We start from the raw sequence: 16,907 nt of genomic DNA, 5'->3' as shown, positions 1-16,907 counted from the left end.
TTGTTACAGTGTATTAACAGTGAGGTAAATATGATTTTAAATTTTTTACCAATATTTATTCAACTAGCATCCAGCTTTTTTGTAGATCTTACATAACACCATCAACCAAAAATGTTTTATCAGGAGTACAAACAGTAAGATTAAAGTTAGTAGTCTCTAGTTTTATCATTTACACTGCAAAATTAAGATTGCCAAATAGTTGCCTTCTCAAGTTAGAAGGGAAGGTTAATTGTCTTACAGAATTGCAAATTAAGCTTTAGTTACATGGTAGCAATAATTCTCAAGGGGTTCTGCTCAGCTCCTGTGCTTCTCTTACCTGTGCTCTGTTCCCATATAGACGTAGTAAATGGTCATCTTTGTTCCCATATAGATGTAATAAATGGTCATCTTTGTAACAAGAACCAAGATCATTATGGCCCTAACAGTCATGGATGCAGTCTAAAGTATAGGTTTTCTTAATCAAAAAGGGGGTGCATTTAATTGAATGAAAATATACCTTACAGTCTAACTTGTGGAATATGGCTAAGTGGCTTCTATACAGCTGTAACTACATTGTTGCTAACAGTTTCTTTGGTCTTCATTTCCTAAATAATTAAAGGCACTGCAATATTTACGGAAGCTATGCAACCATCCAGCACTAGTGCTAACAACCCAGCATCCAGAATATAAAAGAATTACAGAGCAACTTGCAGCTCATAATTCATCCCTTCGAGATATCCAACATGCACCTAAGCTGTCTGCTTTAAAGCAAGTAAGTAGACCTACATGTTGTGCCTTAATGTGTCTCTATTTATGCTGTGGTTTAGGATTTTAAGATCCCATCAATTTGAAAACTGATCTTAAAATGTGAGTTAAGTAGCAGATAAAATGGAGTCCAGGGGTTTCCCTTTAAAGTTTATGCTGTATTTTGCTGTTTAGCCAGGGAAACTCAAAATTGGGAAGCAAAACAGAAAGTAATGAGTTTTACATTAAATTTTGCTGCCTTGAAAGAAACTACAGTTGTTTTCTGTTTCTTACTCTTGGCCATCTCATTGCAAACTTACCCAATTTACTATACTGGAGATTATTAATTTGATAAAATTAGGTTGTGTTAAAGACTTCAAACTCTACTGTATATAAAGAAAAATTAAGAAAATGAATATTCTATTGACTCCTGAATAGTTGACATAGTTTACCTGTAGAGTCAGTTTTCTCTGTGTCATTTGAATAGCTGTCACAAGCTTCCTTTGGGTTTCTTCTCCTTCTTTTGGTAGTCCATCCATATCAGCATTTACATGAAATCTACTGTCACTTTTATATGCTTTAATTTAATGCTCTTTTACTTAAAGCTGTTGCTAGATTGTGGGCTGGGGAATGGTGGATCTTCAGAGAGTGGTACAGAAGCTGTTGTGGCGCAACACAGAATACTTATCTTCTGTCAACTTAAGAGCATGCTGGACATAGTAGAGCACGACCTCCTCAGACCACAGTTACCTTCAGTCACTTATTTACGATTAGATGGTAGCATACCTGCTGGCCAGAGGCATTCCATTGTTTCACGGTAAGCATATTCATTCATGACTGATACAAAGACAACTGCAGTGAGTTTTTTATGATCTGTAACAGACGCCTCATTGAACTACCAGGCCATCACTGTCTAACTTAAATTTAAAAGACATTAAAAAAAAAAAATCCCACACTTCCACTGTGAAAGCCTACATTAATAGCAGGTCTGCATTAGAACTTAAGTACTGCCGTACTGCCTTTAAAGTAATTGGATGACTTTTTAAAAACAATGTTGAGGAAGAAAATTGCTAATATCTGCGCTTTCTCTATTACCTGAGTAAAGACATCACTAGATTGCTGGCAAAACAGAAGAATGTGGTTACCTTATAACAACTGGCGCATGGAAACAAATGCACAAACTAGCAAATGACCTTGGTATTCTATGCCATCCTTTTTGTATATCACCTGGAGATTATTAGTTTTATGAAGAACCCTAAGAGACTTGAGATATGGGAATGTAAGAGCTACGTTTTACTTCATACTTAATATGGCACTCTTCTGTATTAAGGGAATTAAAACCAAACGCCAACATTACTGACATGTATTAATATAGGAAAAATTTTTTATCTAAATTTTGACATCAGGGATAGAAGTTGGAAGACGGTTTTAAGGAGATGGAGAAAACTTTGCTCGTGCAAGCATTTACTTGCATGACTTGCTCAACTGACTAAATCTAGGACCAACAGTACAAATACTTTTATTGCCAGTGGGTAGATGTCTTAGATACTGCAGGTTTGATTTTGTTTGTGATTTTTATTAGTAATGAGCAATAAATTACTCCATGTTTAATACTACTTGTTCAGTATTAGATCAGCAAAGGAACCTTATGCTGTCGAGGTTCATATTTCCATCTTTAAATTAATTTTACCATGCTTTTTTTTTTTCCCCAGGTTTAATAATGATCCATCTATAGATGTTCTGTTGCTCACCACTCATGTTGGTGGGCTGGGACTTAACTTAACAGGGGCAGATACAGTAGTGTTTGTGGAACATGACTGGAACCCAATGAGAGACCTGCAAGCCATGGACCGGGCACACCGTATTGGACAGGTAAAAAACTATTCTCCCATATATTTTTTCATGCTGAGCTCCTGTTTCTTCAAATTTTGATAAGATTAAAGCACATAACACAAGTGATTTCTAGTGGTTTCCACCTAGCTTTCAGTCACTACTTTCTTACAAATACGTCACATATTGAAGGTTCTACCTTCATATCCCTTCCCCAACATGGTATGATTCTCTTCTTCATAATGAACTCCTGAGAAGCATCCAGAGGAAGAATCATATTTTAGTGGAGAAACAAATACAACAAAAACAAGGAACTGAAGGGAAACCACAATAGGATTGTCCTTCTCTGATTCCTGGACAGGGAACAAGTGACTAGCTGTTATAGTCTCTACAGTTATGACAAACAGCAACTTCCTCAGCACAGATATTGCAGATGCCCCTACCATGTGCTGGCATAGCCCTGTACTCCTTCTTTTCTGTTAACATCAGTCAAACTTATAAAATTACCCAAGAGTATACCAAACTACTTCCCAGCCATCCTTGACAAATAGTTTATTGAATACTGAAGCAGTTACTTTTCTTTTAGCGAACTGTTCTTGTTCTTTCAGAAACGAGTTGTTAATGTGTATCGCCTGATAACCAGGGGAACTCTAGAGGAGAAGATTATGGGTCTTCAGAAGTTCAAAATGAACATTGCTAATACAGTGATCAGCCAAGAAAATGCAAGCCTGCAGAGCATGGGAACGGAACAGCTTCTTGATCTTTTCACTCTTGACAAGGTAAAGGAATGTTTTTTTAGAAATAGCTACTAAAACCAGAGGAAAGCTGGGGAAAAGCTTGGAATTGCAGAACTTCATCAGATGGACACTTAAACTGCAATAATGAATAGCAGGTAATTCTGAAAAACAGGAGGAAGGGAAGTTGGCAATTTCCAGTTTAATCCTAGAACAGCTTAGGTTGGAAGAGACCTTAAAGCCCACTCAGTTACAACCTCTCTGCCATGAGTGGTTGCCACCCACTAGATTCAGCTGACCAAGGCCTCATCCACACAGGCCTTGAATGCTTCCAGGGATGGGAACAGCTCCTCTGAATCCTCACCTCTCTCTGAATAAAGATTTTTCTGCCTAACATCTAACTTAAATCTTCCCTCTTTCAATTTAAAGCCATGCCCCTTGTCCAGACACTATCAGACTGGGTAAAATATTGTCTCCCTCCTGCTCATAAGCTCCCCTCAAGTATTGGAAGGCCACATTGAGGTTTCTCTGGAGACTTCTCCAAGTTAAACAAGCCCAGTTCCCATAGCCTTTCTTGACCAGAGAGGTGCTTCAGCACTCTGATAGTTGCAGCAATTCCAGAGGAGATCCACAATTTCCAATCATCAGACTAAAAGAATTTTGTAGGAATAATTTGCAAAGGGACATTAAGAACACATGCTTATGAACAGTAAATATTCCTGAAAACATTCTTCTCTATATTATTTTTTCTGGAAGGATGGAAAAACTGAAAAACCTGATACCTCTACCTCTTCTGGGAAAGCATCAATGAAATCAGTGCTTGAAAACCTTGGCGAACTATGGGATCAAGAACAGTATGACACTGAATACAGCCTCGAAAACTTTATGCATTCATTAAAGTAACCATCGTATATTTGTAACACAACTGCTGCTAGTTCACAATTTTTTCTGCTGATATTCAGCAAACTTCAAAGCATATATAGTGAACCTTTAGCTTAATGTGTAAATAGACTTATTGAAGAATCTTCAAAAGGCCGACACTGAGTAGTGTCACCTGTCTCACTGGGGAGTTATTCTGTCTTAAACATTTGCACTGTATAGAATAACTTTAAATGTAAACATTGTGAGGTGGTTTGAATTTTACTTGTTCTGAATGGCTGCAAATTCTTAACTTGGTAGAAGAATAAAACAAAGCAGGTTTTTACAAATGTTATCAAAGTGTTACTTCTGTTTGAAGTAAGTTCACTATTATTTCCTTCTGTATCTGTAGTAGTTCTGTACAGTTGTTTCAGTGAGTACTTCAGGTTGTTCTGTGTACATTTTTCTTTTAAACACAACTTGCTTTTATCATGTATTAAAAGAATTCAACTTAAACTTTCATTCAGATCATTTCAGAACTTGTATCACCAGAGGCAAATCCTAGAAGCCTTGAAAGTACGGACTAATTAAATGGCGCTAGGTATGTGCACCCACCTTTGTATATTGAGTATAAATACACTCTTCAGTCTTTTGACACCATCTTGAGAGAACAGCCAACTTGAACTTTTTAATGCAATGAGTTATACTAAATACAGGTAATGGTCTATTTGAGGCCATTTTTGCATCCTTTTAGCAGGGGTGTACTTTTTTTAATTTATCTATAAGGCTAGAATATAGCCACTCGGAGAGATGCATGTATTCAGTATGTTTCAATCCTATATATTTTTTTGTAACTAAAAAGAAAATAAATATACAGACATTTTCCAGAAGTAGATTTTACACTGTCTAGGATTTTAAAATCCACGCTAAAGTGACTGTTTACTAAATTGATGCATGATTTAAAGCTTCTTAAAGGAATAGGATGGATTTTTTTCTTTAGGAAAACATATACATAGAAATACCTACATCCAGTTTGAGGGAACTGAATAGTTAAAATCATGTAATAAAGATAGTAAGGGACTTAATAGCAGTGAGTGAGAATAATACGGCTGTATGTTAAGCAGCTTTTTATAAAAGGGAGGCAGTAGCAAAGGCGTATTTCTAGATGTGCATATGTACCAGTATATGCACTTTTATAAATATTAAATTATAGATAACTTACAGCAGACAGCAGTTGTCTGAATACAAAAAATATATGTATAAATATTAAACCTAAGGTTTGTAGCTTGCTGTGTGCTTACGCATCAGCTTAAAAACCACCAGAGACCTCAACTATGTAAAATAAGATTGTTTTAAAACTATATAAATCGAGACTGTTCTGCAGCATTGGAGATGAATTAATGTCACATTTCAATAGTTATGAGCTGCCATACTGTACCTAAATTAGCATTCCATGAAAATAAAACTGGGAATAATATGTAACTTGTATGTTGTGTATGTGCATGTTTGTTTTCCTGTACAGATGACTTTCACTGTGGCTGAACAGGCAAAAAAAAAAAAAAAAAGCTAAAACTGTAAGGTTTTCTGAAATCAAAGCATTATATTCATTTTAACTGCATGCTTCACACACACCATGTTTCTGTTGTGCTGCCAACACGTGAAGTCACAGGATGGGTTGGGTTGGAAGTGACCTTAAAGACCTTCCAGTTCCAACCTCCATGCCATGGGCAGAGTCACCTCCCACTACAGCAGGCTGATGATACCCCTCAAACCTGGCCTTGAACTCTTCCAAGAAATGGGGCATCCACGGCTTCTCTGGGCAACCAGTTCCAGTGCCTCACCACCCTTTGAGTAAGGACTGTTGATTTTGTCTTTCCCAGTAAGGGTACTAGTCTCACTGGGAGCCTGTCTTTTTGTTGTTTGGTTTTGCTTTTTTTGTTTTTTAATGTTAAAACTGCAGTAAATATGCAAGAAGACAACAGACTAATACTAAGGCTAAGCTATTTCATAAGCTTCTTGTACACAACGAGATACAAACATGCAACTTACATCTCAGTTTAAGTTGTACCCAATCAGAACTGCCTCTGCACAAACCAAAGCATGTGAACATCACTTGATAACCTCTTGCTTCCTCTATCGGTACCACTGCACAAACTATTTTAAACAGGTACAGTGCTTTAAATACAGTTTCAGTAAAATGTGAGCTTATTGGCAAAGGTCAGAAGAAGTTAAACCTATGTGGCCAGTCATTTAAAACTAAAGCATTTAAGTCTCTTGGAAAGATGATTTGTTAATTTTCAGAGTACTGAGTACAAAAATTAGTTTCTGACTCTTCATATCAGAAAATCAGGTTATAAGGATTTCTCGTTTTACTGCTCTCACAGAGGAGGACCAGGACATAACAGGTAGTATCACTTCATCTCACAAGGGATTTATAAGTGAGAAATTTAGAAACTCTAATGATTGGCAGCAGAAGCAGATGGGGGCACAGGAATCCAAAGTCTTGAATTCTTTGGAGTAAAAGGTTTGGTAAAGACTTAAGGTGACACTTAATACTGACCTTATTAAGCAAGCAGGACTAAGGAGGGACTGCACATGATCATAAGCACAAGGAAGCCAAATGAAATTTCTGCCAACTTGTTATCATCTGCAAACTTACTGAGGGTGCACTCAATGCCCTCATCCAGGTCATCAATAAAGATACTGCAGAGGGCAGGCCCCAGCATCAGCCCCTGAGGAACACCACTAGTGACCAATCGCCAGCTGGATCTAACTCTATTCACCAGCACAATTAAGGCCTGGCCATTCAGACAGCTCCTTACCCAGCAAAGATACTACAGATAAATCACAGCTGTGTAAACAAAAATCAGTCACACAACTGTGCTACCTGCCTCCATGAAATCAGAAGTAAGATGCACTTATCCTAATTAACAAACAAGTATATCAACCTCTTACTTCACATTTGAAAACTACGCACATTTTGAAGGGAAGACAGCTGTCAAAGAAAAAGAGATACATTCCAAATACTAGTGCTGAAACTTTGAGAGAAAAGCTTTAAGCTACAGTATGGCAAGGACTATAATTTCTACCAATTCTGAAAGATTTTTCTGTTATCAGTTAGACTCCATTGCAGTTCAATGAGTCCAGCTGCCTCTCAAAGTTCTAACGCTGCCATGCCAGTCAACTGAGTCAGGTGCCACATTCAGCCACCATCATGCTGAATGCGTCAGCTCCACACACACTATCATAATTCATAACCGGTGCACCACTGATTGCATTAAAACAAGCAGCTGAATGGGATGAGAAGCTGCTTTTCAAAACCCGAAGCCTCTGCACAGATGAACAGTCTGAGATTCTATAACAACATAAGCAGATCTGCTGCTTAAACCAACAGGGCTAAGACTCAATTTATATTGACTAAGAAATTGCCATTTGAATTCATTTAGTATATAATTATGTACAAGTGTTAATGCTAAACTATGCTAATTCCTTAAGACTTTAAATAGAAAGAAGGAATAGCCAAAGCAACAAAGTACTCAAAGCCAGGTAACATTATAGAACTCACACCTGGATTTAGAAACTTTGTCAGGTTCTTTCTGCTTTTTCTTTCACCAAATATTTAAAAGGAAACACACTCAAAACTTGTGCTGTTCTCTTAGTGCTAAATCACATGCACGGCTAAGAAAACTCAGTGTTCAGAACCTGTTGTTAATTTAGCAAGTCATCAACAAACATACACTTTTCCAGATGATGACCTGCAGAATTTTGTTCTTAAGTAAAGTTCAGGTGCAGATAACGCAGAGTTCTAAGAGAATTCCATGTGCTAAGGGAAAACATTTACTGCTCAATTTCCCATTTATAAATCAGGAGAGGAAGTAGATCTATAGAACAGTGTCTTCAAACCATACACTGAAACTCACGTACAAAAAGTACAGGAACTATAGGGAAACAAGGAGAGCAGAAAGAGGGAGAAAGGAAGAGCACTGCATTGCATCCTGCCAAAGGGCTGCCCCAGCCACACAGAGGCTCAGAAATAGCTAAGCTACCAGAACACACTGGCCATATCCCCAGTACCAGAGGGCTTTGCAAGGCGATGCTATGCTGCCCATACCAGGTCTACACCTGTCAGAAATTTCCCGTATGTCAGAGTAATCACATTCCATGGTTTACGCAGGGTGGCTGTTTAGATACTCCACTGAAAAAACAGGAATTCTTATCAGTACACCAGCAGTTCATGGATCCACCAGTTAGCAGTGCTCCGCTTTTTGCTGTTGTTTCTGCAAATCTCTTCAAATAAGTATTATTCTCTCCAGATACGCTTAAGTATTCTAACCCCATTTCACATGACTTATGCTACATTTGTAGTGATATATTTATCAGTTGTAACCTAGTATTCTTGAAATAATGAATTCAAGTAGCAAACTGTAACAGTAAGCCAAGGGAAGAGTTTACGAAGATGTTCCAACATAAATGCTCTTGCAAGTCTAGTAAACAGAGCTAGAAAATAGCAGTTGAATTGTATACTATCTCTGTCATAGCCAGAGAAGGACACAAAGAAGACATTAGCACACTGAAAGCAATACATTCTGATTCCTACATCCCATCTGAGTTGAAGCCACTTAATTTAAGGAACAAAAATATACATTTGACTGTGTAATGTTATAACATGATGGAACGTATAGCAATAACAGCAGGGTGGCAAAAGTCTCTGGCTACAGTAAATGAGGACAAGTACACAGATGCAGAAATAAAGAGCTGCTTACCTTCAGAAAGACTCAGGTAGGCAGGGATCTCCAGCAAGATACCTATACCTCCACTGCCAACCCTTTAATGAGGTCTGGGATCATCCAGACCATCCTAGCTCCATGGTTTCTGGTCACTCAGGTATGCACGCACCTGAGCTTCCCTGGGTTGGCCATGCCTTCCCACCAGGTACTCAATCATTGCTTCAAGACATCATTTACCATTTCTGCTACACTCTGCAAGCAAGTGTGACTTCAAAGAAAACCTACAGCCTTTTCCTTGTTTCTACACACTACCCACATCCTCACTCATTCCAAATTATCAAACACCCAGGAACACTTGCAGCTGTTCATCCCTGGTGCTTCTATCTTGCAAATATCATCACTCACAAAATACAACTTTGTCAACCAAACTGCAAGCACTAAGGTGCTATTTCCTGCTCATTTCGGAACTTGTAATATCTTTACCAGTATGAATAAACATTAAGTCTGAATACTACACATACTCAATTCAAGAGCATTATCTTTACAATGGACTGCACAGAGAAGCATTGCCCACAGCAGGCAAACAGTCACTCCCTGCCCGCCAGTGTTTGCCACTGTTTGGAATAAATGTAATGCTCACCCCTAGGCTTCTGATCAGTTAAATTATCAGTTCATTTGCAAGTCAGAAAGCACAATGTGGCACAGAACTCCAAGTTGGTACTTCTGCTTTCTTTGTTGCCCTTGTAAAAGCTACAAGATGCGATCAGCATTTCAGGCTCTGCACAGCTGGTACAGTCAGCAGCAGCTAATTACTGTTTATAAAATGCAGAACTGTGTGTTCCTGCAGCTACAAGTTACATCACTCTTTGGCTGTGCCTGTTATTTATCAAGGCAACAAAGAAAGAAAAACACCCAAAAACACACCGTGATAGTTTATATGGGCTTGTATGGGCCAGGGAACAACGAGGAGGAGCAAGGGTCTCAATATGATGTTGCCATCGCCTTACCTCTGGGAACCTTCTGCTTCAGCCTTCCCACCTGAGCAGCGACCAGCACGAAGCCTGGGCGAACAGATAGGTTTAGCGGGCAGATGGCTGCAAATGCCCAAAATAATAATAAATAAAAAGAACTGTGGAAGGCCTGGAGACCACGAGCGAGCCCGCTTCCCGCCGCTCCCTGCGGCTCTGAGGTTGCACCACCGCGCTCGGGCGCCCCCGTGGCCGCTCAGAGGAGGGCCGGGCAGGCGCGAGGGCGGCGGCCGTTGGGCGGCACGGGGCCGTTAGGCGGCACGCGCCTTTCCCGCCGAGCCTTCAAGGAGCCCCTCCTCAGCGCAGCCCCCCGCGCGGCGGTTTGTCGCTATCAGGTGCCTTCATCGGTTTTGGTTTGGCATTTAATCATCGACAAAAGCTATCTATTGCCACATAAACTCTGCAGCAAACGTTGTCCTTTAATTAATCCTTGCAGATGACGAAGGCTGATGGTGCGGCCTCACACCACACAGTTAAGCTTGGGAGCGTTTCTCGATGTTTTCTCTTTCATTTAGTTTTTAGGCAGTTGTCAGCTGGCCCAGTAAAACGTGTTAGGATGGGAATCGGAGGCTGAGCAGCATGGGATTATTCACAGCTGAGAAACGGGAGATGAATGAAAGTTCAACCCTCATTTGCTGCCATGAGAATGGGAAGGGCTGTCTGAGCTGCATGTGGCTGCAGCACCGACCTGTGCTACAGACTCATTAAAAGATGGAAGGCAGCTTCTAGTTAGAGTATTTGAGGCTGTGGATACAGTAATGAGATCTCTCCTATGAAGGATTCTGCTGAATGTTTGCTCTGTGTCGTGACTTTGCATACTGGCAATTAGAGAAGTTCAAAAGAGACAAGAAGCACCAAGATCTCTCTAAGACTAGAACAATTCCACACCTTACAATATCCACTAGAATGTTTTGTAGTACAGACAGAAGTTGTCTTACACTGCTGGTACAAACTTCTGCTGTTCCCCCATAGCCCAATCCATTCCTCTACCAGAATCTGACATCAATTTTAAAATGAAACAAAATGTTAGACCTTGAGTTCTCAAAATTTTCTTTGTCAGTCTGAGGACTGGAAACATAACTGGATGTTGTTCCTCATGTCTTTGCTTCTAATTTCTTATTGTTTGAGGAAACCTCGACCTTGTGCTAATGGAAGCTCCCAGCTGCTAAAGAATTTACATCTCCTGTGGCAGGTGTTAATTGTGGTGAGACTAACGAGCAGTTCCAGTGAAGTGCCTTTTTCTCTGTGTTGGTAAGTGGTAGCACAGTAAGGACTCAAATTATAACATGTTATGTTTTCAGAGATGTGTTGAAAATGCCAACCTAATAATTACATTTTCTAAAGTAGTCCATGTGTGCTGCTGGAGACGTTCCATGTTTATGAAATGATGGGCTCCTACAGTCTGACTTTCTGACATGAGTAGGAAAAAAAATGAAGTAGGTGGATTCTGTTAAAATCAAACTTTGGAAGCTGGACAGGCTGAAACTGTGTCCCAGGAGGAGGGGTTGTGAGGTGATACAGTGATTGGTGGTACAGTTTTCAGTCTTCTATAATGAGGGGGAATGGAAAGTAGGAAAACCAATACAGGGCTTGGGAAAAGCAGGTATCTACAAGAATGAGTCCTGCAATTGTTCAGTTTCTTTGGTCCCAGTGTATTGGTTGTTAATATACAGATGGTAGCAAATGTACAGAAGAAATAAGTAAAGGAAAACTCACCAGTGGTGGTGCCTTGGCTGAAGAAGCTGGGGCAGTCCTCACTGGTGAGCAATCTCCAAGAGATGCTGCCTCAGTGGGAGTCAGCCCTTAAATGAGGTCTCAGAGGGGATGGAGTTGAGCTCCACCCCCCTTCCGGGAGCACAGCTACATCACTCTCACCTGTGCTCCCACAGCTGACCCCATACTTGCCTCAGCTGATTAATCAGAGGTTCAGGCTGTGATTACCAATCTCCCATACACCCAGGAACAAGTATACAGGTAGTATACTTTACTCAAAACAGTAACGCCCTGCTGTGTGTCATCCACAGCTTATTAAAAAACAAAGAATAACAAAAAACTTTATGTGAGATTTCAGAATTCATTGAGAGTTAAGGCAGATAACCAAGTTACTGAGCTCTAATTCAATGTACAGCTTGATCCCTCACCAAGTACAACTTGTTTTCTAGACACATAATAGTAACATTCTTGTACGCCTCTTTTCCTTTCTGAGCACTTTGGTACTTCATTTCACCTGAGCTAAGCTGAATACAGAAAGAAGTGCTACTGTTATAATACAAACTGTAATGTATAATAATGCAAAATACATAATAATGCATATAAAAAATAATTATCTACAGCTACTTTAAAAATCTATTCTTGATTTTCTAGTGGATACAGAAACAATGCAAACAGAAAGGCTATTGTTATCCCCATATTACATCACTTGATTCTGTCAGGCTTCTTTTCATTCTAAATGGAGAATATCCCTATTATTTCATGAGCACGACGGCTTCAATCCTATGGGGTTGAAGAAATGATAATGCACTCTTTATGACCATTTGGCCTACTGGAAAGCAGCCTTAGCTCTTTTTCTAGGAATAAAGCCAATTAAGAAAAGTAAATGCAGGAGTTGGATTTGCATCCTTTAGAATTTAGTTCATCAACTGCACCTCTAAGAAAAGTTTGTTGTCATTTTTCAGATGTAGTGGTTGGATCAGAGCAACTTGAAGAACAGGAACAATCCAGCAGTGACCTAATCAAATATATACCCTAGGACTTGAGCAGATGAAAGGAAGCACGGAGCTATTTGAGCAGTCTTCTGCATCGCTGGACCCAGACCAGCCCCACTATAAAACCTCATGTGAGCAGCAAACTGAAGGTAAAGTCTCTTTGAGAGTACTACCAGTAGGGGAGATTGTCTCTAACAGCTCTAATAACAGCAGCATGATGAAGAGGCAGACAAAGGGGATACTGTTATTCATGCTTTATTTGGTACAAACAATGCATTTTAATCTGCCTGCCAGAAATCAAGCCCGGCTGAGTCATAACTGTAGTGAACTTGGATGTCTGAATTGTTCCTCATGTCTGAGTTAGCCTTCCTGTTTCAGCCAATCTGATTTGCAATCCAAAGGGATTTGTAGTGTTAACATAAGTACACTGAATAGGTTTTGACTAATTCAGTCTCAGTTGAAAATGAGTGTGTATGTAATGGGATATTTCTGAGAAGAACCCTCTTGTATTGTGCACTTCTGAGTACAAGGTTTGTTTGAATGCTGCCATAGTCTTAATTAAACATCATAGCCATGTCTTTGAAGCACTGATCTAATAAAATCTAACACTGAGGATAGGGAGCCAGCTAAATGTGAAACAAGCACAACCTCTCTGGCCAGCCCAGTCTCTCCAACAAAGATCGGGCTTTCAGCCTCAGTCCTTTAGCAGTGGGAAGGAACCAATATTTTAAAAGTCCTTATTGTTGTCTAGTGTCAGAATTAATAGACACCAGTAAGTGTTTTCTACAGTGGAAACAGAGGTAGGAAACGATCCTGCATGGTCTTAGAGGAGTGCCTTTTATTTTCAGTCCTTTCATTCCTCTTACATGATATGTTTGGTTTGTCTAACTGAAATGAAAGCATTTCAGGGTACGATCTGTGTCTGTGTTCTATGTAATTCCAGGCCAATAGAGCTCTGCTTTGCACTGAGGTCTTTATACAATGGTAAAACATAACTGTTTTCAAGAACAATTAGCAACACAAGCTTTGAGTGGGAAGTTATAGCCTGGCCTGAGAAGAAGGAATTATAACTGCTCTTCCCTATCTGCTAATTAATATCCTCTTGAAAAGCAAGGAACTAAAGTTTTTGCAATCATTATAAATGTTCAAAATGTTTGCACGGTTCGGGCACACTGTGAAGCACATACATAGTGAGCAGCTCAGTTACATCTATTTGAAAATCAGATCAGCTTTATTAATACCTATGTGCTTCAACAGAACCACAGGGCTTGGTACACACTGGGTTACTGATTCTTTGACCTAGCTATGCCAGAGCAAGCCATTGGCCTCAGTTTGGCAATGACTTCAGTCTGTGTATAATTTTAAGCACATAAGTAATTCCAGTCAGGCAGGCTTGTGTTTAAGTGCATTGCTGACTAGGGGATTTGTGGCTCCTATAGCTGTTCAGATCATGGCTCCCAGAAGTCTTTCACCAAATTTAGCAGCATTTCTGCTTCACTCCCTTGTGGTAGAAAGGTGGTAGCCTGCTTTGCTGTGTAACCACAGGCAGAAAATCTGCTTCAGCAGATAGATCCTGTGAGGATCTATCACTTATGTGTTGCATAGAAAATTTGATGGGGATAAACACCTGGAGGTAACTTTAAGAGGCTAAGCAGTGTACATTGCTAAAGCTGAAATACAGGTCAACCTAGCTAGCTGGCAGAAATTTTTCACAAGCATTTCTAAAATTGGGTGCTTTTGCCCACAAAGTTCAGAAGCAGACAGAGCTCAAACTGGGCAACGCAGAGATGTGTGTTTAAGGACCTTTTCCAACCTAAACCATTGTATGATTCTAAAAGGAATTGCTTTTGCATGGGGACTGGGCAGAAGATTGTACTCCCCTAAGAACTAGTACAGTAAATAGTGCTACATCAGCTCCATTACCAATAAGAGGTAAATAGATCCCAGGACTGCAAAGGAGAAGATACAGCAGCTTAGCTCCTCAGGGAAAGGAAGGACTGTTTATGACAAAGCAAGGTAGGGAAAGATATGTATGTCTTTCTGTTTCTTGTCTTGAATTTTTAAAAATCAGTCCTTTGCTGTACTGTACACTAACCTAGATAAGGGAATTTCTTCCTTCCTCTGGGCTGTGATGCATCAGATAATTTATTTGTAATTACTTGTGCTAGGAAATGTCTACAGGCCATCTTCCAGCCCGTCCTTGACTGTGGAAGATCAGCCTATAACATGGAGAAATTACTGCATTTTGGTGTGGGCCCTCCCTTGTATTTTAATGACAGCTATTCTTGGAGACCAGATTGTCCAGCCTGGCCCAGGTCACAATGGAAGAATGGCAAAACTAACAGTAAGCTAACGCACTTTGCCTGTACCATTGAGGTTTTGGGACATGAGCCCACAGCAATCCTATGTTTTCCAAACCATGGACCCTGTGTGCTTCTAGAAAGAAAGAAATTACATAAAACTCTTTCTTGTCTTCTGGAACTTCTCATTTACTCCAGCATGATCCTTCTATGGGGCAAGTTGTTCCACAATTGACAAAACAGAATTTCTTTCACATCTTGCTTAAGCATTTGAGACTGGTAGAGACTCTGAGGTGGGATGTGGAATTACAATATCCATTGGCAGATCGGTACAGGCAACTCTAAGCATGTATTGTGTGGGCCTTTCAGTTGTCTGTAACTACAGAAGGCAATTTCAAATCAGTGGTGACCTGCCTAGATAAGCTCCTCATAGCCTCAGGCACCACCCTCCTGCTACATGCTAGCCAGCTTTGTCACCTTTTCCTAGCTCTAGGCCATATTTTCAGCACTTCCTTCAGGAAGCAGGAAAAGCCACTCATAGTTGGGAAACACTGTCAGCTGGTCCACAGCTGCTCCCGGATGCAGCCCACATATCTCTTGCATAGCAGCAAGAAGTGGGATGCAGTGTATGGCAAGTTTTCATGGCTCCTGTGGGAGAAATGGGAGCATGTAGCTCTGGGTCACACCAGGCAGTGCAGCCTGATAGCGCCCTCTTCTTCCCTCAGCTGTGCAGTCCTGCAGTTAAGCCTTCTGATCACTCTTCAGAGTTAAATCAGGGTATTCTGAAGGGAGGGGTGAAAGGGCCCAGAGCATGGCTGGGACTCTGCTCATGGGGAGAGGCCAGACTGACAGGTGACACCAGTTGCCTTCTGATACCTCAGAAAGGAGATCATGTTCTTTAGATCCAGAAAGAAGTAGCGTCTTCACTGATTGCCTTGTCCCATTGCCAGGATGAAGCTATAACTAGTGAATGGCTCAGTAATAGGAGTTGCAGAAGGGCCCTGGGACTCCAAGCAGGTGTTACAGCTGGTGATGACAGGCTGTCTGTGAGAACAGCATGTGTGCTGGAGATAGACAGGGAGAACTCCTTTTAGCAGGAGCTGGGCAGGCTCACTGTCACATGGGCACTAGCTCAGCAGTACAGCCTGAGCTCTGGGCCAAAATTTTCTGAACTTCCAAACTGAAGCTGACTGTACAGCATATTGACTGCCTTTCCTGGATGTCTTCTCACTGCTCCATTTCCCACCAAATGGGAGAACTAAACCCTCCAGATTTCCAAATCTGACAATACATTTGAGATTGGCACAAAAATTGGGCAAAGATTCAGTTTGAATACTTGATATGAAGTGTTCTCTTCTTGCTAATGCTATTTCTGTTACACTCTTCCTTCAGAGCATGATTTAAGAGGACTCTACGATAGAAAGGCACTGCCACTTGCTGACTCTGCAGTAGCTTCTGCGGCATTATGAATGCAGCTTAATTCTCCTGTGAAAAGAACGCACAAAACCAATCCCCATGAACTCTTCACACTTGACAAGAACACAAGTGGAGAGGTTGATTCATAATCGTTATGAAATTGGGATTAAAAGCAGGCAGGCTTAGCCCAAACTGTTTTGCTCACTGCAAAACACTGTGGCTGTCACTGCAGCTTATAATATACAACTTAATTACTAGTGAACATCTTTTCTGCAAGTGAATGCAGTTTCCAGAGCAGAAAAGCTGCTATAAATGTAGTTCTAAATTATATTCAAAAATATTGTGTGCCTCCGGTGGCGCAGCGGTAGAATTCCCGTTTGCAACACCAGGGGGCCCGGGTTCGAATCCCCCCCTGTGGAGCAGGGGGTAGAAGTGCCGCTCTGCTACACAGAGGGCTCGAATCCCGGGAGTTGGACTCGATGATCTCTAAGGTCCCTTCCAACTCGCACAATACTATGATACTATGATACTATGATAGGAGTTTAAATACTATGTAAAAGAGCAAAAGGAGAAAGTCATGTAGTGC

General features: G+C 40.5%; 1 protein-coding gene across 1 annotated transcript in view; it reads left to right on the top strand.

Moving 5' to 3' along the window:
- BTAF1 (B-TFIID TATA-box binding protein associated factor 1) overlaps window positions 1-4,660 on the top strand; it is a 42,392-nt gene extending 37,732 nt beyond the window's left edge. The window contains exons 34-38 of the mRNA XM_072339668.1: window positions 599-751; window positions 1,329-1,540; window positions 2,436-2,595; window positions 3,162-3,332; window positions 4,044-4,660. Of these exons, the coding sequence (XP_072195769.1) occupies window positions 599-751; window positions 1,329-1,540; window positions 2,436-2,595; window positions 3,162-3,332; window positions 4,044-4,190 (843 nt within the window). The 3' untranslated portion in view covers window positions 4,191-4,660. The remainder of the gene's footprint in view (window positions 1-598; window positions 752-1,328; window positions 1,541-2,435; window positions 2,596-3,161; window positions 3,333-4,043) is intronic.
- The last annotated feature ends 12,247 nt before the right edge of the window (window positions 4,661-16,907 follow it).

This window comes from Excalfactoria chinensis, chromosome 6 (genome assembly GCF_039878825.1).
Source record: "Excalfactoria chinensis isolate bCotChi1 chromosome 6, bCotChi1.hap2, whole genome shotgun sequence".
NCBI classification, from domain to species: Eukaryota; Metazoa; Chordata; class Aves; order Galliformes; family Phasianidae; genus Excalfactoria; species Excalfactoria chinensis.
This window is presented reverse-complemented; position numbering and strand designations above follow the sequence as displayed.